Below are 27,787 nucleotides of genomic sequence, written 5' to 3'. Positions count from 1 at the left end.
AGCCGAAATGATATGATGGGATGCCCTCAGAGGCTTGATGATGTTATGAACACATATACCTATGTATGGTATGACATTTATACGCATATGCATGACATTATAAAAATGAAATGATTCACAGAGCTATGCAGACGTACATCTCGAGTCTTTTACTCCATGTTTTTCTCATGTCTATTGTTCACTGATTTTCATTCCTTACATACTCGGTACATTATTTGTACTGGCATCCCTTTTGCCTGGGGATGCTGCGTTTCATGCCCGTAGGTCCCGATAGACAGGTCGAGAGTCCTCCAAGTAGGCGATCAGCTCAGCAGAAGATATTGGTGCACTCCATTTGCTTCGGAGTTGCTTGTTTGTTCAGTATGATTTAGATGTGTATGGTTTGGTATGGCGGGGCTCTGTCCCGGCCTTTATAATAATTATGTACTCTTAAAGGCTTGTAGACATATGTCATGTACGTGAAAGATTGTACGGCCTTGTCGGCCTATATTTTGAGTGTATAAATGATGATGTTGGCCTATTAGGCTCGTACGTCACGTGTATATAATGATGTAATAAGAAAGATATGTTACGTTGGTACTCGGTTGAGTAAGGTACCGGGTGCCCGTCGCGGCCCATCCATTTCGGTCGTGACAAAAGTGGTATCAGAGTAGTTCTGTCCTAGGGAGTCTACAAGCCGTGTCTAGTAGAGTCTTGTTTATGGGTGTGTTATGCACCACACTTATAAGCAGGAGGCTACAAGGCATTTAGGACTGTCACTCATTCTTTTTACTCTAGATCGTGTGGTAGAGCTCAGTTATAGGAACTCAATTTCCTAACTCTATCTTATTCATAATACGACCATACCTACATCTAGAAAGACGGTTGGTATGAGATATAGCTGTGGAAGAGTTGAGTCAGAGGAACTCAATTTTTGCATCATGCTTATGATGGATAAATATGAGGTATTCTGCAAATCATGTATATACTAAGATGTGTAAGTTTCTTAATAAGAATCCCTAAGGCAAGAATGCCTATCCACTCTTACGGTAAAAAGGAATAAGGAGGGAGACACAAGTTTCAGCAAGTAAAAGGAGCAAGGTGAAGAAGGGTACGAGGTGCCCAGTTAATGAAGGTTAACAGTATTTACAATTCAGGCAGAGGAATATAAGCCTTTTGAGTTACCTTCAACAGTAACAGAGGCACGTACAATTGGCTATATCGATCTTAGTTATGCCATATGGGAGCTAACAGATATGGTTTAAGAGAAAGATGGGATATCAGGATCCGGCTGGGGTTTGAGTGACCCAAAATGGTGGATGGATTGTTTGCATTAGTTGACATTTCCAAAGGATATTGCAAATGTGCTAATAGATATCCTTGTGAGACACCCAGATGGTGCACTCTAAAATAGTACAGCTAGATATGAGTACTACAAAGATAGGCACTAGAAGCCTTGAAGGGATAAATATTACCTTAGTATGGCTCCCGTCCCTAGTAGAGAAAGAATGTTAGGCAACTCGAAGAGCCAGTAGATGGAGAAAAGGGAGCTAAAAGCAAAGGAATGTCCTGTTGAAATTTTTAAAATAAAGTGTTAGACAGAAATGTTAGCGGGAAATGAGAAGAGAGTTAATGAAGCGTTATGAGTAAGATGTGATGCATGGATGACAACGGTAGATCAAAAAATGATAGTATTACAGAGTCTATAGTCAAATGAAGGGAAAGACAAGAGGTGACAGTCCTTGAGACAGCAAAAGAGTAGATGTCATGTAGCCTCCTGATTATAAATGTGGCGCGCTACACATCCATAATCAAAACTCTACTAGACACGGCTCATAGACAACCCCTAGGACAGACTTGCTCTGATACCAAGTTTGTCACGACCCAACTGGAGGGTCATGACTAGCACCCGGGCCATACTTGCCGAGCACCAATGTACATTTTATCTAACCTTCCTTATTATCTTTAAGGGCCGACAAGATCAATATAAATAGTAGACATGGATCATGAACATCCAACAATGAAAGATAATGTCATGAACATACATAACATGGGACGACAAGACTGTCAAGAAACTATATATAAGGTACGAGCTATCATGATGCCATGAAAGACTATACAACAAAAATCAGCCGAAAAGGCATTCTAAACCATACATAAGTCGACACTTGTCTATGAGCCTCTAAAGGAACATAAGTGCTACAACATTGCCGGAACAGGGCCCCGACATACCCATAATGTCTATAACAAAAATGCATACCAAGACTACGGCAAGTCCGGAGAAGGGATCTCGCCAATAACCGCTGAACTGGACAGCCTACTATGGTGGGGGAGCTACGTCTACCTGTCTATCAGGACCTGCAGCACGACATGCAGTGTCCACAAATAAAAAGGACGTCAGTACGAATAAAGTACTGAGTATGTGAGTCAAGAAAGCATAAGTAAGAACAGTAATGTAAACAGGGATAGAGAATATACAACCTGTGACATCTGGGTACCTCTGAGGGCTACTAACATGAAATACATGATATATACATATATATACATAAACTTTTAAAACATACACCTTTGTGGTCATCACCATCATCATATCGTACCCGGCCATAATAGGCTCGGTAAAACGTACCCGGCCATCATAGGGCTCGGTAGAATCGTATCCGGCCACGTGGAGCTCGGTAAAACCCAACTGATCAGTGGTTGCGCAATAGGTGCCATACCCGGCCGACTATAGTGCGGCTCGGTAGAGTAAAATAGATACATATATATGATGCATGCTGGACTCATTGGAATCACATTTTGAACCTTTTGGAGTGACGTAAGGTCGGTATCCTTCGTACACGTTATTAGGATTAACTCTTCATCAAGAATCTTATAAGAATCAGGAACTACCAACAACATTGATAATATAAGAATAAGAGAAGTAATATCAATATCAATCGTTTCATAAGAAGGGCAGCAATGTAAGTACTGCTAGCTTCTAAGAGTAGAGTATCTTTGGGAGCTCGTTTATTACATTATGTACAATCGGAGTCGTGCAAAAGAATGAAGGGGATAGCCTCACACACCTTGTATATACTGCCCAACCTCAAGCTATGCAAATGTCACAACTCCTTAGTCTACAATAAGACAAATGACACTATCACTATCGTTTAAGCGTCGTAACTATTATGTATCGACCACAACCTATTTTACGATGAAACGGACAGCACCTCCCCTATTTATATGACTTCCCACAAGTCAATACAATCACCAAACAGCCCAAACAACATCATTAATAATCATATTGAGCCTCCAAAACAGTCCACCAACCAACAACATTACTACCAAGCCTTTCGATATATATTTCACAGGTTCTAGCTTCAACGACTTAGCTGCAACTTGGATAATCTTAAATATATATATAGAGTAAGAGTTTCCTTACCTTTAAACAGAAAGAACAACTCCAATTTGACCTTAATTTTCCACGAAATATCCCTTCAATTCTGCCACAAGAACAAGGAAGCGAAACTAGCAATTAATTCGGGTTTTTCGGCACTAGAATTACTTTAGAAGACTTGAAATCACCTAGGGTTGATATTAAAAACTTGAAGGTGTATTTACAGGACATAAAAAACTTAAAAAAACCTCCCACACGAGCTGGAACAACACAAAAATCAGCAACAACAAGAAGAACAAGAAACTTACTAGCGCCACGGGATTCCCGACATTTGATTTGTGTTGTTTGCCCTTTGTTTGGGTCTTGGATCATGAGAGAACCTTGAGAGACTGTTTTTAGGGTTATAAGGTCTGAATATACTGAAAGATAATGACTTAAAACGGGGTTGAGGTATCTTATATATGTCCATATGTCTTAAACCGCCTTTGTGGGCCCCATAGAGAGCAGCTTGGCTCACTCTCGCGAAAACACGAATATCTCTCTATTCCGAGATCGTATCGACGAACGGTTTAATGCGTTGGAAACTAGACTCATAGATATTCAATTTGATAGGTAGATCACCCCATAATTCCAAGCACATTGGGAGAAAAATGCAGTAACATTTGACCTAAAGTTTAAGTAAAATTATAAACCTAAGTTGCGACAACTTTTATCGACTTTTGTTTCATAACTCGCTTGAATTCAAGACTTATGATGCGGATATTATATGATTCAAATACATTAAAACAAGACCTCTTGGGACAATTAATCACCTCTAGTGTTACCCAAAAATATGGGTTACAACATCCTTGATTCGTTTAACTTCAAATACTTGTTAACCACTCTTATACACCCTTGTATCGTTTAAGACCAATAGGATTAACTTCTTATCATCTCAAAGATAATCTCTTCTTGGATTTACATCGACTAACTTACGGCGTGATCTATGGTATGCGAATTTGGGTTGTAACACCCTCTCCCCCTTAGAAACATTCGTCCTCGAATGTAAGGGTTTATGGGGTGTCTAACTCATTGTGGATTCCGACGGAGATTTCCGGCTGAGTTTCCCCTATAAAATGGACACTAGCCAAACTTGCAAGCAGTTAAACCTAACCTATGGCCTTACAAGACTATACAAAGCATTATGGATATGTACATTATCTGCATATTACCATTTTGTATTTAAAAAAAGAGTATTCACAAGCTATTGCTTACCTCATAGAGCCGTTTCACCTTATAATGCATCCTTCTTTCCCCCGGCATCCTCGTTATCTTCACTCTGGAATAGGTAAGGGTATTTAGACTTCATCTCCTCTTCTGCTTCCCATGTCATTTCTTCTATATTCTTGTTCCTCCATAATACTTTCACGGAAGCTACATCCTTTGTTCTCAGCTTGCAGACTTGTCGATCTAATATAGCCACTGGCACTTCATCATATGATAGATCCTTTGTAATTTGTACATCTTTGATAGGGACGACCCGAGAAGGGTCTCCAATACATTTCCTCAACATAGATACATGGAATACCGGGTGGACAAATTCTAATTCAGATGGAAATTCTAACTCGTAAGCAACCTGTCCAATTCGTCGAAGAATTTTGTACGGCCCAATATACCGCGGACTCAACTTACCCTTCTTCCCAAAACGCATAACACCCTTCATCGGCGAGATCTTCAGGAAAACCCAATCACCAACCTCAAATTCCAGATCACGACGTCGGATGTCGGAATAAGACTTTTGCCTGCTTTGTGCTGTCCTCAGTCGCTCTTGTATCACTTTCACCTTCTCAATGGCTTGGTGAATCAAATCTGGCCCATATAATTCTGTCTCACTGACTTCGAACCATCCAACTAGTGATCTACATCTCCTCCCGTACAGTGCCTCATACGGGGCCATTTTAATACTGGAATGGTAGCTATTATTGTAGGCAAATTCTATAAGTGCCAGATGGTCATCCCAATTCACCTTGAAATCTAGAACACATGCTCGTAGCATATCTTCAAGCGTCTGGATGGTACGTTCAGCCTGTCCGTCAGTCTGCGGATGGAATGCAGTGCTGAGATTTACTTGTGTGCCTAAACCCTTCTGAAAAGACCTCCAAAAGTTAGCCGTAAATTGAGCTCCTCGGCCTGATATAATAGATACCGGCACACCATGAAGCCTAACAATCTCCTTGATATACAACTTCGCATAATCTTCAGCCGTGTAAGTTGTCTTAACTAGCAGAAAATGGGCAGATTTTGTAAGTCGATCAACTATCACCCAGATGGAGTCAAACTTATGATAAGAGCGAGGTAATCCAATAATGAAGTCCATATTAATCACCTCCCATTTCCAGGTCGGAATCTCTATATTCTGAATCAATCCACTAGGTTTCTGATGCTCGATCTTTACTTGTTGACAATTAGGACACTGGGCTACAAATTCTGCAATAGACTTCTTCATGTTATCCCACCAATACTGCTCCTTAACGTCATGATACATCTTTGTCGAGCCAGGATGGATAGAATATCGGGATTGGTGAATCTCAATCATAATCTTCTCTCGCAACCCTGCCACACTAGGTACACATAATCGGCCCTGGTATCTCAGTGTCCCATCTCCTCCGATCTTGAAAGCTGTAATCTTACACTGCTGAATTCCCTCTTTCAATCTTACTAAGGTAGGATCTTCATATTGCTGTGCTTTTACCTCGGCTACCAAAGATGATTCTACTGTATTCTGTACAGTAACACCTCCGTCATCAGAGTCCAACAATCTGATTCTCATATTGTCCAGCTGGTGAAGCTCTTTGGTCAACCCTTGTCTACCTGCCTCAATATGTATTAAGCTTCCCATTGACTTACGGCTGAGAGCGTCTGCCACAACATTAGCTTTACCGGGATGGTACAATATCTCGACATCGTAGTCTTTCAGTAATTCAAGCCACCTACGCTGCCTCAAATTCAACTCTTTCTGCTTGAAGATGTATTGTAAACTCTTGTGATCTGTGTAGATGTCAACATGGACGCCGTATAAGTAGTGCCGCCATATCTTCAAAGCATATATTACTGCAGCCAATTCCAAATCATGAGTCGGGTAATTCTTTTCATGCTTCTTCAATTGTCTTGATGCATAAGCAATCACCTTCCCACGTTGCATCAATACGCACCCCAAACCTATACCTGAGTCATCACAATATACCACATAACCTTCTGTTCCTTCTGGGAGAGTGAGCACTGGCGCGGATGTCAATCGATTCTTTAGCTCCTGAAAACTATGTTCACAAGCATCAGACCACTGGAACTTGGTAGCTTTCTGTGTTAACTTAGTCAATGGTGCTGATATAGAGGAAAATCCTTCTACAAACCGCCTATAATATCCTGCTAGCCCCAGGAAGCTGCGGACTTCTGACGGTGTTGTAGGTCTCGGCCAATTCTTCACTGCATCGATCTTCTGAGTGTCGATACTAATACCCTCATCAGATATCACATGGCCAAGGAATGCTGCTGAGTTCAGCCAGAATTCACATTTAGAGAGCTTAGCATATAACTTATGATCCTGAAGGGTCTGTAATACTATCCGCAAGTGGCCCGCATGTTCCGCCTCCGAACGAGAATACACCAGAATGTCATCAATGAATACGATCACAAACACATCAAGATAGGGCCTGAATACACTATTCATGAGATCCATAAAAGCTGCTGGGGCATTTGTTAGCCCAAACGACATCACCAAGAACTCAAAATGCCCATATCTTGTCCGGAAGGCCGTCTTTGGAATATCCTTCTCCTTAACCCTCACCTGATGATACCCTGAACACAAGTCAATCTTGGAGAAATACTTGGCACCCTGGAGTTGGTCAAACAGGTCATTAATTCTTGGAAGTGGATACTTGTTCTTTATTGTAAACTTATTCAACTGTCGATAATCGATACACATCCTTAACGACCCATCTTTCTTCCGCACGAACAAGACTGGCACACCCCAAGGTGAAGTGCTAGGCCTAATGAAACCCTTATCCAGCAAGTCCTTCAACTGTGCCTTCAACTCTCGCAACTCTGCCGGGGCCATCCTGTATGGAGGGATAGAGATCGGTTGAGTGTCAGGCAATGCATCAATGCTAAACTCAATCTCCCTTTCAGGAGGAAGGCCTGGGAGTTCATCTGGGAAAACATCTGGAAATTCATTGACCACGGGGATTAATTGTAGAGTAGGCGGCTTCGCCTCCGCATCCCTAACGCGAACAAGATGATAAATGTAACCTTTTGAGATCATCTTCCTTGCCTTAAGATAGGAAATAAACCTACCTTTCGGTGTAGCAATGTTCCCCTTCCATTCAATAGCGGGTTCACAAGGAAACTGAAACCTAACCATCTTCGTACGACAGTCAACATTTGCATAGCATGAGGCCAACCAGTCCATTCCCATTATCACATCGAAATCAACCATTTCTAACACAAATAAATTTGCCGAGGTTTGACGACTACAAATCATCACAGTGCAACCTTTATATACCCTTCTAGCAATCACAGAATCTCCTATCGGAGTGGATACTGCAAGTGGTTTACTTATCAATTCAGGTTCAATGCCAAACTTATTAGCCACAAAGGGTGTAACATATGATAAGGTAGATCCTGGATCAATTAGTGCATATACATCATAAGAAAACACAGACAATATACCTGTAACAACATCCGGAGATGACTCGAGATCTTGTCGACCTATTAGAGCATAGGTTCGATTTTGAGCACCACTCGAACTCGGCACTGAACCTCTACCTCTACCACGACCTGTCGACTATTGAAAACCTTGTGCTGGAGGTCGAACTGATGAGGAAGAACCAGACACAGATCCAGTCGGTTGAGCCATACCACCACCTCCTCTGTTAGGACAATCCGCATCATATGGCCATGCTGTCCGCAAGAATAGCACGCATCGGAACCTCGACGGCACAGTCCAAAGTGGGCCTTGCCGCACTGATCACAACGAGGTGTTGGGGGTCTCGTCTGACTAGTATCTCTATGAAATTGTGAGCCTGATGCCCTCAAACTCTGACCTGAACCAGAATAGGTAAATCGATCATACTGAGGCCTCTGAAACTTTGGAGGAGCACTAGCTACAGGTGGCGCCGAACTCCTCGAAGATTGGGGCCTGATACTACCTCTGAACTCATCAGAATACCCTTCAAATCTCGCCCTCTTATGCTGGCCCCTATCCTGCTCCCTATCTGCCCTTTGCTGGCGCTTACGATCCTCTAGGGTCTGGGCATAAGCCTGAATACGGGAAATATCCATGCCCTCTACCAAGGACGCTGTTGTGCACTCATTTATCAGATGTGGTCCCAACCCGTTCACGAACAGATGCACCCTATCACTCATCTCGGCCACCATATGGGGAGCATACCTTGCTAAAGAATCAAACTGTATACTATACTCTCGTACACTCATATTACCCTATCGAAGGTTCAAGAACTTATCAGCTCTAGCTCGTCGTATCTCAACTGGCAAGTAGTGACGAAGAAAGGCCTCAGAAAATTCCTTCCACACGGCTGGAGGAGCGTTCGGACCCCTAGATCTCTCCCAACTATCATACCAGAAAACTGCTAAATCCCGTAACCGATAAGAAGCCAACTCTACTGCCTCCGTATCACTAGCATGCATAACCCGCAATGTACGATGAATCTGATCAATAAATGTTTGTGGGTCCTCCTTGGGGTCTGATCCGGTAAACACTGGAGGGTCTAGATTAATAAAATCATGAACTCTCGCACTAACCGATTTATCAGCAGCACCGATATTCTGCCTCTGAGCCTGAGCAGCTACCAAGCAAGTCAACAATTGCACCGCACTGTGCATATCGTGGTCTGTAGTGCTAGACGGAGGAACTGGATGTACTGGGTGCCTCCTAATATCCTCTGGAGGAGACGGAGAGGTATGAGATGGCATCTCACTCTGAGCCTCACTTTGGCCTGCTCTGGCTGGAGGCACCTGAATGTTACCCTCTCCCACAGCTGTATCAAGCCATTTACTAATTGCTTGCTTCCTAGTCGAAGGCATCACTGAAAGAAAACAAGGTGAATATTAGATATGAACACTTACTACTCAACTCTACGCACGATCTAGATTCAGGAAGAAGGTAACAACCCTAGATGTCACGTAGCCTCCTGATTATAAATGTGGCGTGCTACACATCCATAATCAAAACTCTACTAGACACGGCTCATAGACATCCCCTAGGACAGACTTGCTCTGATACCAAGTTTGTCACGACCCAACTGGAGGGTCATGACTAGCACCCGGGCCATACTTGCCGAGCACCAATGTACATTTTATCTAACCTTCCTTATTATCTTTAAGGGCCGACAAGATCAATATAAATAGTAGACATGGATCATGAACATCCAACAATGAAATATAATGTCATGAACATACATAACATGGGACGACAAGACTGTCAAGAAACTATATATAAGGTACGAGCTATCATGATGCCATGAAAGACTATACAACAAAAATCAGCCGAAAAGGCATTCTAAACCATACATAAGTCGACACCTGTCTATGAGCCTCTAAAGGAACATAAGTGCTACAACATTGCCGGAACAGGGCCCCGACATACCCATAATGTCTATAACAAAAATGCATACCAAGACCACGGCAAGTCCGGAGAAGGGATCTCGCCAATAACCGCTGAACTGGACAGCCTACTGTGGTGGGGGAGCTACGTCTACCTGTCTATCAGAACTTGCAGCACGACATGCAGCGTCCACAAATAAAAAGGACGTCAGTACGAATAAAGTACTGAGTATGTGAGGCAAGAAAGCATAAGTAAGAACAGTAATGTAAACAGGGATAGAGAATATACAACCTGTGACATCTGGGTACCTCTGAGGGCTACTGACATGAAATACATGATACATACATATATATACATAAACTTTTAAAACATACGCCTTTGTGGGCATCACCATCATCATATCGTACCCGGCCATAATAGGCTCGGTAAAACGTACCTGGCCATCATAGGGCTCGGTAGAATCGTACCCGGCCACGTGGAGCTCGGTAAAACCCAACTGATCAGTGGTTGCACAATAGGTGCCATACCCGGCCGACTATAGTGCGGCTCGGTAGAGTAAAATAGATACATATATATGATGCATGCTGGACTCATTGGAATCACATTTTGAACCTTTCGGAGTGACGTAAGGTCGGTATCCTTCGTACACGTTATTAGGATTAACTCTTCATCAAGAATCTTATAAGAATCAGGAACTACCAACAACATTGATAATATAAGAATAAGAGAAGTAATATCAATATCAATCGTTTCATAAGAAGGGCAGCAATGTAAGTACTGCTAGCTTCTAAGAGTAGAGTATCTTTGGGAGCTCGTTCATTACATTATGTACAATCGGAGTCGTGCAAAAGAATGAAGGGGATAGCCTCACATACCTTGTATATACTGCCCAACCTCAAGCTATGCAAATGTCACGACTCCTTAGTCTACAATAAGACAAATGACACTATCATTATCGTTTAAGCGTCGTAACTATTATGTATCGACCACAACCTATTTTACGATGAAACGGACAGCACCTCCCCTATTTATATGACTTCCCACAAGTCAATACAATCACCAAACAGCCCAAACAACATCATTAATAATCATATTGAGCCTCCAAAATAGTCCACCAACCAACAACATTACTACCAAGCCTTTCGATATATATTTCACAGGTTCTAGCTTCAACGACTTAGCTGCAACTTGGATAATCTTAAATATATATAGAGTAAGAGGTTCCTTACCTTTAAACAGAAAGAACAACTCCAATTTGACCTTAATTTTCCACGAAATATCCCTTCAATTCTGCCACAAGAACAAGGAAGCGAAACTAGCAATTAATTCGGGTTTTTCGGCACTAGAATTACTTTAGAAAACTTGAAATCACCTAGGGTTGATATTAAAAACTTGAAGGTGTATTTACAGGACATAAAACACTTAAAACAACCTCCCACACGAGCTGGAACAACACAAAAATCAGCAACAACAAGAAGAACAAGAAACTTACTAGCGCCACGGGATTCCCGACATTTGATTTGTGTTGTTTGCCCTTTGTTTGGGTCTTGGATCATGAGAGAACCTTGAGAGACTGTTTTTAGGGTTATAAGGTCTGAATATACTGAAAACTAATGACTTAAAACGAGGTTGAGGTATCTTATATATGTCCATATGTCTTAAACCGCCTTTGTGGGCCCCATAGAGAGCAGCTTGGCGCACTCTCGCGAAAACGTGAATATCTCTCTATTCCGAGATCGTATCGACGAATGGTTTAATGCGTTGGAAACTAGACTCATAGATCTTAGATTTGATAGGTAGATCACCCCATAATTCCAAGCACATTGGGATAAAAATGCAGTAAAATTTGACCTAAAGTTTAAGTAAAATTATAAACCTAAGTTGCGATAACTTTTACCGACTTTTGTTTCATAACTCGCTTGATTTCAAGACTTATGATGCGGATATTATATGATTCAAATACATTAAAACAAGACCTCTTGGGACAATTAATCACCTCTAGTGTTACCCGAAAATGCGGGTTACAACATCCTTGATTCGTTTAACTTCAAATACTTGTTAACCACTCTTATACACCCTTGTATCGTTTAAGACCAATAGGATTAACTTCTTATCATCTCAAAGATAATCTCTTCTTGGATTTACGTTGACTAACTTACGGCGTGATCTATGGTATGCGAATTTGGGTTGTAACACTGAGTGACTTGATAATAGTCAGCATCATGAGAATTTTAGATTTGCATTCCGGCGATAATAGAATGGACAACAGAAGACGATTCATGAGAAATTCAGAGAATGGTCATTCAGGAAGATGCTTCCCTAAAGCAAGCAATATGAGCAAAGTTAAGCTTAAGGGATTGTATGTGCCAGTTGCACTAAGTGTCACCATCGCGAGTAAGGGAATTTGATATCCTTGGTACAGAAGGATTGCCGCAAGGCGAGTAAGGGTCAATGATGTTGTGAAACGACGCAAAAGATGAAGAGGTAAAACATCTATAGGTAGATCCTCGTGGCTTTAGCTCTTAGTACTCCCCTAAAGGGGGGAATATGGAGTGATATGGCATTAGGTCAGAATTAAGTAGTTCTAGTGACTATGGAATGGTAAAGGAAAAATGCGATAAAAATGAAAAAGGAATGAGATGGCATATATCCAAATCCTACAGACATGCTACAATTCCAGAACATTATGCAAACACGGCGTCAAGGAAAGGAAGTAAGGGTCCCGGCCCAAGACATTTATGATAGATAAAGAGTCAATGCGAGACGTAAGTTAAGACAAAGGAAATAACCCAAGAAAGATTTCGGGAAATATTAATATGAGAATGGGCCAACGAGTAGTCAGTAATTGATTCAGGAAGAGCCTAGTTATGACTAAATAGGAGGTTACAGACGAGTTAGAAGATCGTGCAAGATAAACATAGTAGAACCCAATATGGCGAATTCAGTCTCGCAGATATGACATTATGATCCTTGAGAAATATTCAGATAGGAGTTCGGGTAGTTAAAGATACCATATGAGTGCTACTGAAATAACAGAGAAAGCCACTGGGAAGACAGTCAAAATATCAAGTTCAGAAGCAACCCTACAAGCACACGAGCGTAAACTACGGATAATTATAGGCGAGAAAGGACATCAAGTATTCGGTGTAATTAGCTCCCAGCTTGACCTAAGGAGGAAATGGTCTTATAACAAAAGTCTCACATCAACATTGTATGCACTCCATAAGAAAATGGCACCTATCGTGGCTAATGAACGGGAAGTAAAATTAGAAGTGATATTCAAGATCATATGAGTTATATGGAATTCCAATATGCATGGGCACCAAGATAAGCTAAGTATGCACGCAAAAGGGGGCAGAAAGACCAAGAAAAGTAATTGCTTATGTTTGAAAAAAGCTGAGATGGAACAAAAAGAATTATTCGATTCATGATCCAGAGTTAGTTACGTTATAAACGCACTTACGAGTTTGAAGTTTTATACATGCAGCATATACAGCCGTAGGAGGTTCCGGTAAAAGTTAAAAGAAAGAATTGAGCCCAGGTCATAGACGAAGGATTGAATTATTAAAGGATTATATCATGGATATTCCTTAGCGCTCGTGAAAGGCTAAACGTAATAACTAATACCATGAACCGCAGATCGGGAGGTAGCTTAAGCCTACATAAAGGCTGATCAGAAGAAGGAGGAAAGTGAAGAGTTACATCAACGAAGTAAATCAGGAATCTGATTATTGGACCCAAAAAATTATAAAAATCGTGATTGAGAACGTTACAAGATCACTCTTAATATTAGAGGTACTAGGGGGATAGTACAACAACCATATTCTATAACGGCCCTACGATAAAGCCGGTTAGAAAAGTACCATCCTCATAAGAAGTCAGTACGAAGCTCCCACCGGATTGTGTATGCACCAGAGGTGCAAGTATTATAATAGAGCTTCAAGTTATGGACGTGAATTATACCTATATGAAAGGGAGGTCACGAAAGAGATAGAAGATGTGATGCGAGATTTTAAGGTAAGTAAGGTAAAGGTGAACAATGTACAAGATACTCAAAGGTAGAAGATCGTGAATAGTCCATGCTTCAGGTAGAAGGCTAGAAGCACTGGGATTCAATATCCAGGAATGATAGCAGCGTCGTCAGTAGCTTACCTTCCATCCTATGGTTTCTAAGTACCGAGAGATCTAGTCAAGAGAATAAAGAAGAGTTAGAGATAATGTGATGTCTCGCTTGATGTTCCAGAATAACACAAGGAATTCTATGATGCAAGCAAGTTGAAGGAAGGCTGAGAATAGTATAAATAGATATGTATAGGTCACAAGCTAAAGTATAGTAAAGCTACAAAGTTTTATGACAGGAATAAGAATGAGAAAGGGCAAGTGAGAAGGTGACTAGAATGGATAAGTCCTCGGGATTAAACCATGAAAATAAGAGAGCTAATGGTTTCTCTAAATTATAGAAAGTTCAGTATAGCCTGAATGAAATCAAAGGAGTCTAAGACTAATAATATCTAGAAAAAATGGAATGCTGCCCTGGTAGTGCAATGAGGGTGTGATTGTGATAGATAAAGGATGACGTTTGGGCCTTTGACTGAGTAATGATTTGAAGAGGATTTCATGGATTGTACGGAATTTTAAGGTGAATCACATTGGGATGTTATAAAATACGATTATTGAAGTACAGTATCGCCCCTAAGTGGATCAGAAAAATCACTTCAAGTATTCCTCGATGCAGCATAAGCCCTAGTGGCAATGTATTACGTAAGAAGTTTAAAGTTATGAGTGGTATATTGTAGATCAATATTGAGGTGAATCAATAATGGATGGACAAAAATCACAAAGTGAGATGAGATTAGGCCATCATTCTTAATATGAACAGTAATGAGGAAGCATTAAAGGACTTAGATTTATACATATGGTATAAGCAACGAAAGTAACCTGGAGTTCGGTAGCAGACCCTAGTAACAATAAATAGAAGTAAGAGTTATGGTATAGTATGACTTACCTAGATGCAGTAAAGTCATACGAATGGATAATCGGGTCTATGAAATAAGATATTACAATATTCGTAAGTTCGACAAAGTACGGAGCGAAGAACTTCAATATACCTATAGATGCCCAGAGGCACATCTTATAAAGCTCTGTATATGTTTGCAAAGTGAGGCCTAGATATTGGCTAAGAGCTGGAGGAAAGAGGAGAGAAGCGTCGCATAGGCGCACATACAAAGTTAGAGTCGTACAGGCTGCATGATAGAAGGTAGCAACAGTTACTAGATTAGAAGGATTCCGACTACAAGTCGTGGTGTGAGAAAGAGGTTTAAAGGGGGGAATGCCCTGGCCTTTAGATTTATTCAAAGAACAGTTGTCTAAATGGAAAAGAGAATATTAATGTATTCGCAAGAGCTATGGGTTATGAGAGTGATAAGTGCATCAGTCAACATTCAAGGACGAATGTTCCAAAGGGGGGAATGATGTTACACCCCATGTTTTCGTACGTGAAAGTGCTCCATAAGTAAATTAATGAAAGCTCGGAAATGAGATGTTACATCCCGCATTTTTCGTACGTTAAAGTTTCATCGTAAGTTAATTGACGTAAGTTTGGGAATGAGATTATTTTAAGATTATAAGCATTTTATGCTATTTCAAACAAGTAATGAGTAAATTTGTGAAGGTGAGAGGGTAAGCAAATCGAAGAAAGTGAATTTTGTCGAAGTTTGACATTTTGGGATAAAATACGGCCCGAACTAAAATACCCGGTATTTATGGACTAGTACCATACAAGGTACCACATGGCCATGATAGTAAGGTGTATAAGGTATGTTAAAAGTGAGTAGTATTATAAGTAATTTGAGATAATTCTTAATTATGTGAATAATCGGGTAATTATTAATTTTAGTGGAAGATTAGTAAAGAGTTGGATAAGTTAGACCCTCCCCACGTGGCAGCAAGCCACCCCCTAGAATTGTGACTCTTTAAGTCATTAGATTATGTGGCAAAAATTGAGATGTGGGAGTTTGCAAAGAACGTTAGCTGCAGTGCCATTAAGATTATAAAGAACATCCGTATTTGTTTGGATTGCCACAACTTTATGAAGTTATCATCAAAGCTAATAGAAAAGGAAATTATTGTGAGAGATTCAAACCGTTTCCACCATTTTAAGAATGGGGCGTGCTCTTGCAATAATTACTGGTAGACTCTATATACCATGGTTATAGATCATTATTCTTCTATCAAATACAACATGCATGGTAAGGCTAGAAGTTAGTCACATATCCTTTTAATAAAGGAGGGCCATTTTAAGTCTTAAGAACATGAAAGTCACATATTCATTCTTAAGAATATGAGAGTCATATATCAGAACGTGAGATTGGGCAATTATAATGGAGTACGGTGTAATCTTTCTCAAGAATATCATACGGATTTTTTTTACTCCGATCTTGCCGTTACGTGTTGTCACAATTGACGTGTGTTAGAGGGATTGTCAAGAGAATCGACTTATGTATGTTAAGTCTATCCATTCTTTCTTTTTGGCATGATCAATATGATACAAACAAAATGAGCAAATGCACAATTTTCATAAATGACTCTATTCATAGAAATATTAGGGGTGTCTATATTATTGATTAACCATGTGAATTATTATTATATCTTCTATTCATGGATCTCAGAAAAATACGTATTTGATAAAATTTATCCGACAGGCATATTATTTTTATGACATTCCGAGAAAATCTTATTAACGTATTCTTATGCATTTCATGCATTTATACATGTACATTGACCCATGAGCAGATGGCATTATATATGCGTATATTATATGTATATGGGATATGGGAAAGGGTTATGGCGTTATATATGCAAAACCACCTGATCAGCTGGTATACGTTGATGATTTGCCCATAATGGCCGAAATGATATGATGGGATGCCCTCAGAGGCTTGATGATGTTATGAACACATATACCTATGTATGGTATGACATTTATATGCATATGCATGACATTATAAAAATGAAATGATTCACAGAGTTATGCAGACATACATGTCGAGTCTTTTACTCTGTGTTTCTCTCATGTCTATTATTTATGGATTTTCATTCCTTACATACTCGGTACATTATTTGTACTGGCATCCCTTTTGCCTGGGAACGCTGCGTTTCATGCCCGCAGGTCTCGATAGATAGGTCGAGAGTCCTCCAAGTAGGCGATCAGCTCAGCAGAAGATATTGGTGCACTCCATTTGCTCCGGAGTTGCTTGTTTGGTCAGTATGATTTAGATGTGTATGGTTTGGTATGGCGGGGCTCTGTCCCAGCCTTTATGATAATTATGTACTCTTAGAGGCTTGTAGATATATGTCGTGTACGTGAAAGATTGTACGGCCTTGTCGGCCTATATTTTGAGTGTATAAATGATGATGTTGGCCTATTAGGCTTGTATGTCATGTGTATATAATGATGTAATAAGAAAGATACGTTATGTTGGTACTCGGTTAAGTAAGTTATTCATTTGGGCCTAGTATGTTGGGCCTGCTGTGGTACTGGAAGTCTGAAATGTAATGTTCGCATTTGAAGTTTGGGCCTGTTGTCCGTGTGAAGTTCTGAGCATATTGGAAGGCCCAAATGTCTTTCTGGGTTATTCTATATTTGTAATTGGTCCGGAGCTTTGTAAGAGTCTAAGCGTAAGAGTCACAGCAGGCCCAACATACTAGGCCCAAATGAATAACTTACTTAACCAAAGGATGCTCAATTCAGCCTTACCGGTGACTAAATACTCATGGAATTGATTAACAATTTTCATACTTAACTCCTAAGGCTAACAACAATTCTAGCCCAAACACATAGACAAGAATACAGACAAGTTCACAAGACAGATTCATGCTTGTATTTTCAGAAACAAAGTTAAAGTAACAGAATTGATCATCATAGGATAGTGAGCTATTCCAAAAAGGGTTTCAAGAGTAAACTGATTCAGAATTAGCCTAAAAAAGACCTTAGACACAAAATTTAAGCATAAGAGTCTAATAGAGTTATAGACAAGAACAAATAGAGCATAGCCTTCTCTGAAAAGTTTTAATATGAAGGCTTAATGAAGACAACATAACAGAACAGGTTCGAACAATCACTTAGTCGAGAATGAGAAAATTTTAACATGCTGAGTACCAATTACAATAGCAGAAGACTTATAAAGACCTAAATATGTCACCTTCATACCATACAAGCATCAAACTTTATGCTAATTGGTCACATATATGGGAAAAGTGTTGGTTATGGTATCTACTATAAAGGTCTCAATTGGTACTGAGGAACACAAGATTGAACAAGTCAGGAACTCAGTGGAGTTACAAATAGCCTGAAAAAGGATCATAGCTAACATGAGAATTCCATAAAGATAACAGGTTGGGCATGAATGTCTCAACATGAATTAGAACACATTCTGAGCATAAGTTAGTTATCACGGTAGTACAGAACAAAGCAAAAAGCCAAACTCAGAATAAGCAACAGGTATGAGTAACATAATAATCATTCAGGTTAGACACGATTAAGGTTAGCATATTAGGCTAAGCATTTAGGCATGACTTGCAGAAAAATAGCAAATTAGGTATAAAGGATTCAACATAAAGAGAGAAATTTCGAGCAAGAACATAGTCTCACAAAGGGGTTTCAATGCAAGAAATCAAACGAAGTTCAACAATGATCAATTAGGTTTCAATTACGAATCAGGCAGGCGTCATGAATCAATTTAGCTTTACACATATGAGTTAACATCAAGACTTGCATAAAATTGAAGCTAATGGAATTACAAAGTAATGCTGAAATAAGCAGAATTGTATATAATATCGAAATTAACTCAGAAAAATCCAGATAACACTAATGCACATAACATAATCACAAACAGAAAGAAGTAGAATTATGAGGGTACAGGGCACTAACCAGTTGCAAACAAACGAATAAAGAATGAAAAACTCAAAATCTCAAGAATAGCAGCAATTGCAGAAGAGTGATGAAAAATCCCAAACCTCAAGTGCTTCAGAGTTCACAAGAGTCTCGAAATGGACCCCGAGAAGTGCTTGCACTGAAAGAAGATTTAAAAAAATACGGTGGCCTTGGCTTTCAGCCGGCCAAAAAATTGAGCCTCAGAATAGTGTAAGACAAGAAAGAATAAGAATGACAGTAGTAATATTTAGTGATTGGAGTCTCTTTTTAAGAGGAAATTGGGGAGGGGTTTATATAGCATCAAAATTAACTATCAAAACAAGGAAAGACAGTCGATTAAACACAAATAAGGAAAATATAGCATGCAAAATCAATTAGAATCAATTTAAGAAGAAACAGTCAAACCCTAATTTAAAACGAAGAACAAAAATGGTAATCCAAATCTCACTGAATCAAACCCATAGAGTCTGGTGGTGAGTGTATATAGACGAAATATCGTCTAAGTCTCGAAGATTGAGGACGATTGTTCATAACTCAGGTCCTAGTATTTGCCAAGAATAGGCGAGTACTATGTAATATCAAGAACGTGTGAGTAGTAGCAGGGTAGTGTAAATAAAGTAAGTACCTCGTAGGACTCCATAGTATAACCGGATTCAGAGAGATTTTTGGGGGGTAAGACAGCTAGGGTTCGTAGAAGATGAGAGCGTGTGAGGGCGGCTGGGAAAAGAAAATGGTCTCTAGGGTTTGGGGTGGGGATATAAGGAAAGTGAGGGTTTTATTTCGGGTCGTTGATCATTTGAAATCAACGGCCAAGATCGCGACCGGGTTTTAAAAGGGGTCATTTGATTGGGTTGCTGAAGATAAAAATGAATGGGCTAAGTGTTTGGGACTGTAATTTGGTCCGAAATTAGCCTTGTATTGGGCTGTAAAGTAAATGCAAAATTTATTTGAAATAATTTATAAAAAGTAATTTATAAATAATAAAAAATATTACTTGTGTAGTAAAATGAATAAAAATAATAGCTTAACATTAAAAATATAAAATTCTATTTTGGCACAAATAATGTAATAAAATATAATTATGCATAGAATATAGGCTATTATTGCAAAATTATGCAAATAGCTCAAAAAATATACAAATATGATTATATGCAAATGAAGTAAAATATAATAAAACATATATATGGGTGCAAATAATAATTTGGACGATTAAGTCATCACAAAATAATTTAAATGGGTAATTAATGTATATTCAAGTAATTAAAATGCAAGAAAAATCAATTTTAAAGCTTTAAAAATTATAACAATTATAGAAAATACTTGTATAACTCTTGTAAATTAAGTAATGATGCAAAATAATATTTTGAAAGTATATATACTATTTTAAAATATGAGGAAAAAATTAAATATCAACATATATTACTCAAAACAAGTAGGAATAACCTACCTTATGATATATGGCAAAAATGATCTTCAAGAATCATCCCAAATTGCTCCACATGAGCTACAAGAACTAAAAATTGATGAAATGAGCTCAAAATCCCGAAATTAGATATTTAATACACCTGACAGGCCTCCTTCTTCGCGATTGCGGTCATTATCTATGTGATCGTGATTAACAAAAGTTCCAGTATCGTTTCCTTCATCGTGATCGCGGCCAAAACCTCGCGATCGCGATGTACAAATTTTGTTTCCTCTTCACAGACACTCTTCGGTATAATTTTAATTTTCTGAATACTAGATTCAAAGGGCTACAACTTTCATTTTTGGATCATCTCCAAATTCCTTATAGACTGCAAGATATAAGATCTCGAAGTCACACCAACTTTCATTTTCTGCCAAACGGTTTGATTTTCTAATCGATCGCGACCTTCCTTCCGCGATCGCGATTTACAAGGCCTAGAACAACACTTTTCTCTTCGTGTTTGCGGCCCTTTGTTAGCGATCGCGAAGAATAATGCACCAGATCTCAGAAACAACTTCTCAAACATGGCGAAATGACTCGTAGCCCATCTGAAACACACCAGAGGCCCCCAGGACCCCGTCCAATCATACCAACCATTCCCAAAACATGATGCAAACTTGCTCGAGGCCTCAAATCACTCCAAACAACATCCAAACTACGAATCGACGATCAAAACCCTTCTTTCAACTTTCAAACTTTCATATTTCGCTGAACGCATCCGAATTACACTTAAACATTCCGGAATGACGCCAAATTTTACGTACAAGTCACAAATCACAGTACAAACCTATTTCAAGGCTCGGAATTCCAAACAGACATCGATAACACCAAAGTCCACTTCAAATCAAACTTAGGAGATTCTAAAACCTTCAAAATGTCAAGTTTCCACAATAAGCGTCGAAATGCTCCCAGACCATCTGATACTTAACCCGAGCATACGCCCAAGTCCAAAATTATCATACGAACATATTGGGACCTTCAAATCCCGATTCCGAGGTCGTTTACTCAAATGTCAAACCTTGGTCAACTCTTCCAACTTAAAGCTATCGATTGAGAATTTTCCATCTGAACTTCCCAAAATTCAATTTCGACTACGCGTACAAGTCATAAAATATGAAGTGAAACTACTCATGGCCTCAAACCGCCGAACAACACGCTAGAGCTCAAAATGACTGGTCAGGTCGTTACATTCTCCCTCACTTAAACACACGTTCATCCTCGAACGTGCTGAGAACCGTTCCAGAGCAGCCCAAAATCACCATTTAACACCTCGTGCACTTGCTCGTGCCACCACAACCCATATGAGCACATTAGCTCAAACCAGACTGAAGGTTCCTCCTGCTACCTTAGCCCACAAGCCTTGGAACTAAATTCCAACATCCAAAATTCTATGCAACACCTGATTCTAACATACGAGCATCGTATCAATCTCAACACACTAGACCAAACATGATCATGCACCCATGTTGAACCCACAAAATGCACCGCATGATTCGGATGCCCACAATAACATCCTCCGACCATAGAAGCTGCAAATTTACTAACCTGATGCCCGTAGTATGCCTCATAACGCGCATAAGTCCTAATCCAAACCTCACGATACTGCAACGATGAAGATCTGCGTATAATTACACAAGATAGTGAAGTTGTGGCTTCACTTCATGTTTTATGACTTGTACGCATAGTCGGAATTGTATTTTGGGAAGTTTAGAGTTGATTCAGATGAAAAATTCTCAATTCGGAAGCTTTAAGTTGGAAGAGTTGACCAAGGTTTTCCTTTTGATTAAACGACCTAGGAATCGGGATTTGAAGGTTCCAATAGGTTCGTTTGATGATTCTGGACTTGGGTGTATGCTCGGGTTAAGTATCGGATGGTCTGGGAGCATTTTAGCACTTATTGTGGAAAGTTGGCATTTTGAAGGTTTTAAAATTTCCTAAGTTTGATTTGAAGTGGACTTGGGTGTTATCGTTGTTCGTTTGGGATTCCGAGCCTTGAAATAGGTTCGTATTGTGATTTGTGACTTGTACATAACATTTGGCGTCATTCCGGAATGTTTAAGTGTAATTCGGACGCGTTCGGCAAAGTTTGAAAGTTGAAATTAGAAACCAACACAGATCTTTTTATTATTTTCTTATGGTATTATCCACACTATCTTGTGCACAACTTCACTATCTTGTGTAATTATACGCAGAACGAACAACGATAACACCCAAGTCCACTTCAAATCAAACTTAGGAAATTTTAAAACCTTCAAAATGCCAACTTTCCACAATAAGTGCTAAAATGCTCCCAGACCATCCGATACTTAACCCGAGCATACGCCCAAGTCCAGAATCATCAAACGAACCTATTGGAACCTTCAAATCCCGATTCCTAGGTCGTTTAATCAAAAGGAAAACCTTGGTCAACTCTTCCAACTTAAAGCTTCCGAATTGAGAATTTTTCATCTGAATCAACTCTAAACTTCCCAAAATACAATTCCGACTATGCGTACAAGTCATAAAACATGAAGTGAAGCTACTCATGGCCTCAAACTGACGAACAACATGCTATAACTCAAAATGCCCGGTCAGGTCATTACATTCTCCCCCACTTAAACACACGTTCGCCCTCAAACGTGCCAAGAACTGCTCCAAAGCTGCCCAAAATCACTGTTTAACACCTCGTGCACCTACCCGTGCCACCACAACCTATATGAGCATATTAGCTCAAACCAGACTGAAGATTCCTCCTGCTACAAGCCTTGGAACTAAATTACAACATCCAGAATTCTCTGCAAGACCTGATTCTAACGTACGAGCACCATATCAATCACAACACGCTAGACCAAACATGATCATGCACCCATGCTGAACCCATACAATTCACCGCATAATTCGGATGCCCACAATAACATCCTCCAGCCATAGAAGCTGCAAATCCACTAACCCGATGCCCGTAGTATACCTCATAACGCGCATAAGACCTGATCCAAACCTCGCGATACTGCAATGATGAAAGCGACACGTAGAAGCTCATAACCACCTGCCAATCAATAAATCATAGAGTCTCTCCGCTTGACAAGTACCATTACCTCATTCTAAACTGAATTGTGATACTTTCTCTTTCTCTTTAATATACCTTACATAAATTGGATTGCACCGATTTCAGGTCCAATAACCTTGCCTCACCCAGTACAAGATGCTCGAGCAATAAGCCACCTCAAATAGCATCTAAAATCTCATATGACACCACCAATGCGCCAACAAGCTACAACTCGAATATGACCTATAAGGAAGAACAAACTTTGACAAAGAACTACCAAGCTCGCGTAACGAATAAAACAGCCAACATATGCTATGAACCTCTCTTAGAGATGACAAACAAGACACATAAAAATAAATATAGGGAATCGTACTCAATATCTCACTGTTGTGGTGTGCAACCTGATCCACACATGATACTGTTGCGGCGTGCAACCCGATCCAAACATGATACCTGTGGCGGTGTGCCACCTGATCCATACATAACAATCAATAAGGAAATACCCATCGAGCCATAATGCTCATACCTACGAAATGCCTGAATATCGACCACAAGCACGCCAAGTGCATAAATACAGCCTTGGGGAGACGGATAGCGCCACACGCTAAAAAGCTCAAGCATGACTAAGGTGTAATAAATGACCTGCATCTAGAGAACCATCTTGCTCATATAACACCATAAGATACACGGGATCACAACACAGGTGCGAATAATCTAGTCGTCTCACAACCCACATGGCATAATAGAGTATTACAGAGAATAGATGATGACAGGAATAATATCCAACACCCGAAGACTCCTCCATAAGAAATGTTATGCTGAATGAACACATCTGACCTGATATAGAGCATACATTCACATTAGATCTACTAGTGAACCTCAAGCCGATTCCGATCATCCCATACTTGGCCAATAACCTTTCACGGATCCACAATAACCCTATTAATGACACATAAGAGTAGCCGTCAAATCCGAAACAAACTCCCACAGTCCACAACTAAAGGGATAGAGCACCTCTCAGTCATAACCTCTCCCATAGGCGACAGTACCAAAATCTCCATACCTATTTTCAATCTCTAATAATCGAATGACTAATACGTCACACCTGTATGATCTTCCCGTGGGATATACTCCCACAACCTTCCACACCAGGAAGTAAAATCTGAACATTAATGGACATCGATCGTGCTATTCCATAGTACTAGTCAAGCATCCGTGTTTCAATACCCAATACTTCTACCACAAAACAGACCATCCTCAGGCTGCCCAAAAATAGTGCCAGCATACTCTGAACATCTGAAATCCACTAAGCTCATGATATTCTTATCAATACTGAACTGCAACCTTGATCCTCGACGTCCAATTTCTATACTGCTCATTGTACCTATCATGCCTCTACACAAGAGTACAAGAATTCTATCATAGCCCCTAAACTACCAATAGAATGAACACTTCATTGGCTAGAACCCTCTCACTATACTTATTTCATAAGAACAATTGCAATACGCAACCGAGAGAGGAGTTTCTACTAAACATTTGAACTACTAATTGAGTGAATTTGAGAGACTCACTTGAACACTAGAAGTGAATTAACTAGAGTTAAATCCTAGACATTTATCTTGCACCTATCCAATCAATCCCTATTTTCTCCCATTGATATCTTCCTTACTTACGTTTGTTCGAGTGTCATTCGTCAATAAGTTAGACTCTTAGTTAATTTTAGGTTTAATCACATAAATCTCAATTGTTGATCATCTTGGATAGCAATCAAGCTATAAACTACGAAAATATTATTTAACTCCAATCCCTGTGGATACAATATTATATTATACTATATTCGACTAGCAAGCATATTTAAATATGTTTTTTGCGCTCGTCAATTTTGGCGATGTTGTCGGGGATTGGCAATTAATAGTGTTTGAAATAGTTTATGGTGCTAATTTAGGAATTTTTCTTTTTATTTTATTTTATTTTCTCTTTTTACGTTTGGTGTTACTTGATTGTGCGCAGGCTACAGGTTAGATTGGTGTATGACTCGATCCTCTGTTGTCCGCGTGGATGTGTGCACTAGTTTGGGCATGAAGAATGCAGCCCGGCTTTAACTCAGAACCCGACTAGAGATTCAGGGAAGTTCCTCTACCTTATGCTTTTTAATTGTGTGTCATAGGGACATGCCACAACTTAAAGTGTGGTGTGGGGGATATATTTGTATGTATGTTATATGTGTATTAAAAAATAGTTGTAGTAGTTTGATAGAAAAAAATTGGAAAACCATAAAAAATTTAAATTTTTTAATTTTTCCCGACGATGGATATCATTCGACGGGTTTCTTGAGGGATTAAAGTCGAAAGAAAAGGACAAAAAGACTTTATTTTGTTAGGTAGTGTATTAATTCCCCCTTGGTTTTTCTTTGTGTAGCGGTTCTTTTCCGAGGGTTTTGTTTGAACCGGGTGTAGTTAGTTTTATTTTTAGAAGTAGGAACCCTTGTGCTATGGTTTGAATTGAAAACAATGTCTCTTGACTTTATTATGCTTTGAGAATAGTGAGTACTTTAGTTGTGACTCTTAGGCTCAGTTTTTTACTCTTGCATAAGTACCTTAAATTGTATAATCTTAACTTTGCTTAACTAATTTGGCTAGAGTGTCTTGATAATCCAATCTTGACTGAGTTATGTGCCAGGTGTGTGTGAGATTTTGTGTTATTCTGTGTATTACATTTGATGTCTAGAACTTGCCATTTGTGTTTGCAAAGCGAAATAGTAGTTTTATTCAGTCTTGGAAGTGATATAGGCATTTTTTGTTGAGCCGATGATATGCGTTTACCCACCAAATTGTTATGTATCGTAGTTAACCTCGTCGAGCCTGTCATCCTATTTCTTTGGTAACCACATTACAAGCCTTACCCAGTTGTTTAAATTAACCTTCTATTTGAACCATTAACCTTTTGTGAGCACTTGAATTTGTTATGAACTTTGTAAAAGTTGAAGTGTGGGGTGGTTGATTTGGCTTTTGAGTGGAACTATTGAAATAAGGAGAAAGGTGCACTGTTTTGAAAAAGTAAGAGCCACTTGAATTGAAAAAGAAAAAAAAATACATAGTGTATTATTGTGAAAATTATTCATTGATAAGTGGTAACTCTTAATGTATTTGTACTTAAAGAAGTTGGGAGTTAATGTAAATTGATGTGAAGGTGGGGTATTGGTTTAACATAAGTGTGGGTTTTAACAATGAGATGTATGTATTAAAGTGCTTAGGGAGGTGTAGTCACTCTTATATCTTAATGTATCCTACCCGTCCCTCAGCTTATATTACAACCAATTAAAGTCCTACTTGATCCTTGACTGAATGATCTCAATTAATATAGTAGTACACGGCGGCAAGCCTATGGTTCATCATTTGTGGCATATGATTGTTATTTCTGAGAGTGAGTGAATTCTGTTTATCTTGAGTTCCGAGTTGTTCTTAATGTTTATTGTGTGTGGAACTACTCTCTTTTGTTGTGAGAGCACTTGATTCATAAAGGAAAGGTAATGCTTGACCTCTATGTTGGAGAAAGTGAGCAGGTTATAAATAATGCAAGGTGCTTTTGAGTCAAATCTTGAGGCTAGGATGTTACACTATTGTGCTTAATCGATTTTAAATATTCTTGGTGTGATGAGATATGTGAGTTGTTTAAAAAACGGTCATATCATTATAAAGTGTAGTTTGTTTGCTCGAGGACGAGCAATGGTTTAAGTGTAGGGTGTTGATGGTAGGCTATAATTTCGTGTTTTAGTTGTTTATCGCACTCTAATTTACTGCACTTTAATTGAGTTTGAGCGTTAATCGCTAGTATTTTGCACTAATTGTGTGTTTTATGCCTTGTAGGAGTGATCCCGAGCTATGTAGATGTTATGGAATGAATTCAAGCTATTCTAGAGCTTTGAAGTCTGAGTAAAAGCTCAAGGATTAAGTTGGGATTGTGTTCGGGGATCAACGGACAATCATGCACTTAACGAAAGAAACGGAGAATCGAGCAGGACGCCACCCAGGTGCGCGAGCGTGCACTGGACGCACGTGTGAGGCAGAATACCTTCCAAAGTGCACGGCCATATGCGCGAGCACACTCCCAGGTGCGCGGCTACGCATGTCCTATTCCGGAAAGAGTCCTATTTCGTGTAGGAGAAGGTGTGTTCGTTTGGGCCCGACCCTACTTGGTATATATACATGGGAAAACGGTATTTTTGGGACTTTTGACACATCTAAGACCTGAGGAAGCTAAGGAGAAGTAGGAGAAGCAAGAGCACAAAGATTTCATCATTCAATCCTCACTCAAGACAAGAGTTTGGATCGTTTATGCTTTCCTTTAACTTAAACTTATTTGTGATGAATTACTCCATATCTATGGAGTAGTTCTCTTTAGGGTTTGATGGA

General features: G+C 39.5%; 1 protein-coding gene across 1 annotated transcript; it reads right to left on the bottom strand.

The window, feature by feature from the left end:
• Positions 1 to 4,628: 4,628 nt before the first annotated feature.
• Positions 4,629 to 24,754, bottom strand: LOC142175260 (uncharacterized). The gene is made up of 5 exons (XM_075241844.1): positions 24,628 to 24,754; positions 24,481 to 24,515; positions 5,782 to 6,026; positions 4,999 to 5,430; positions 4,629 to 4,899 (listed from the first exon to the last, which is right to left on the bottom strand). Exons 1-5 carry the CDS (start codon positions 24,752 to 24,754, stop codon positions 4,629 to 4,631), a joined length of 1,110 nt encoding a protein of 369 aa, XP_075097945.1.
• Positions 24,755 to 27,787: the final 3,033 nt, after the last annotated feature.

The sequence above is a fragment of the Nicotiana tabacum genome, chromosome 21 (genome assembly GCF_000715075.1).
Source record: "Nicotiana tabacum cultivar K326 chromosome 21, ASM71507v2, whole genome shotgun sequence".
In the NCBI taxonomy this organism is placed as follows: Eukaryota; Viridiplantae; Streptophyta; class Magnoliopsida; order Solanales; family Solanaceae; genus Nicotiana; species Nicotiana tabacum.
The sequence above is the reverse complement of the archived record's forward strand: the minus strand, read 5'-3'. Positions and strand labels throughout refer to the sequence as shown.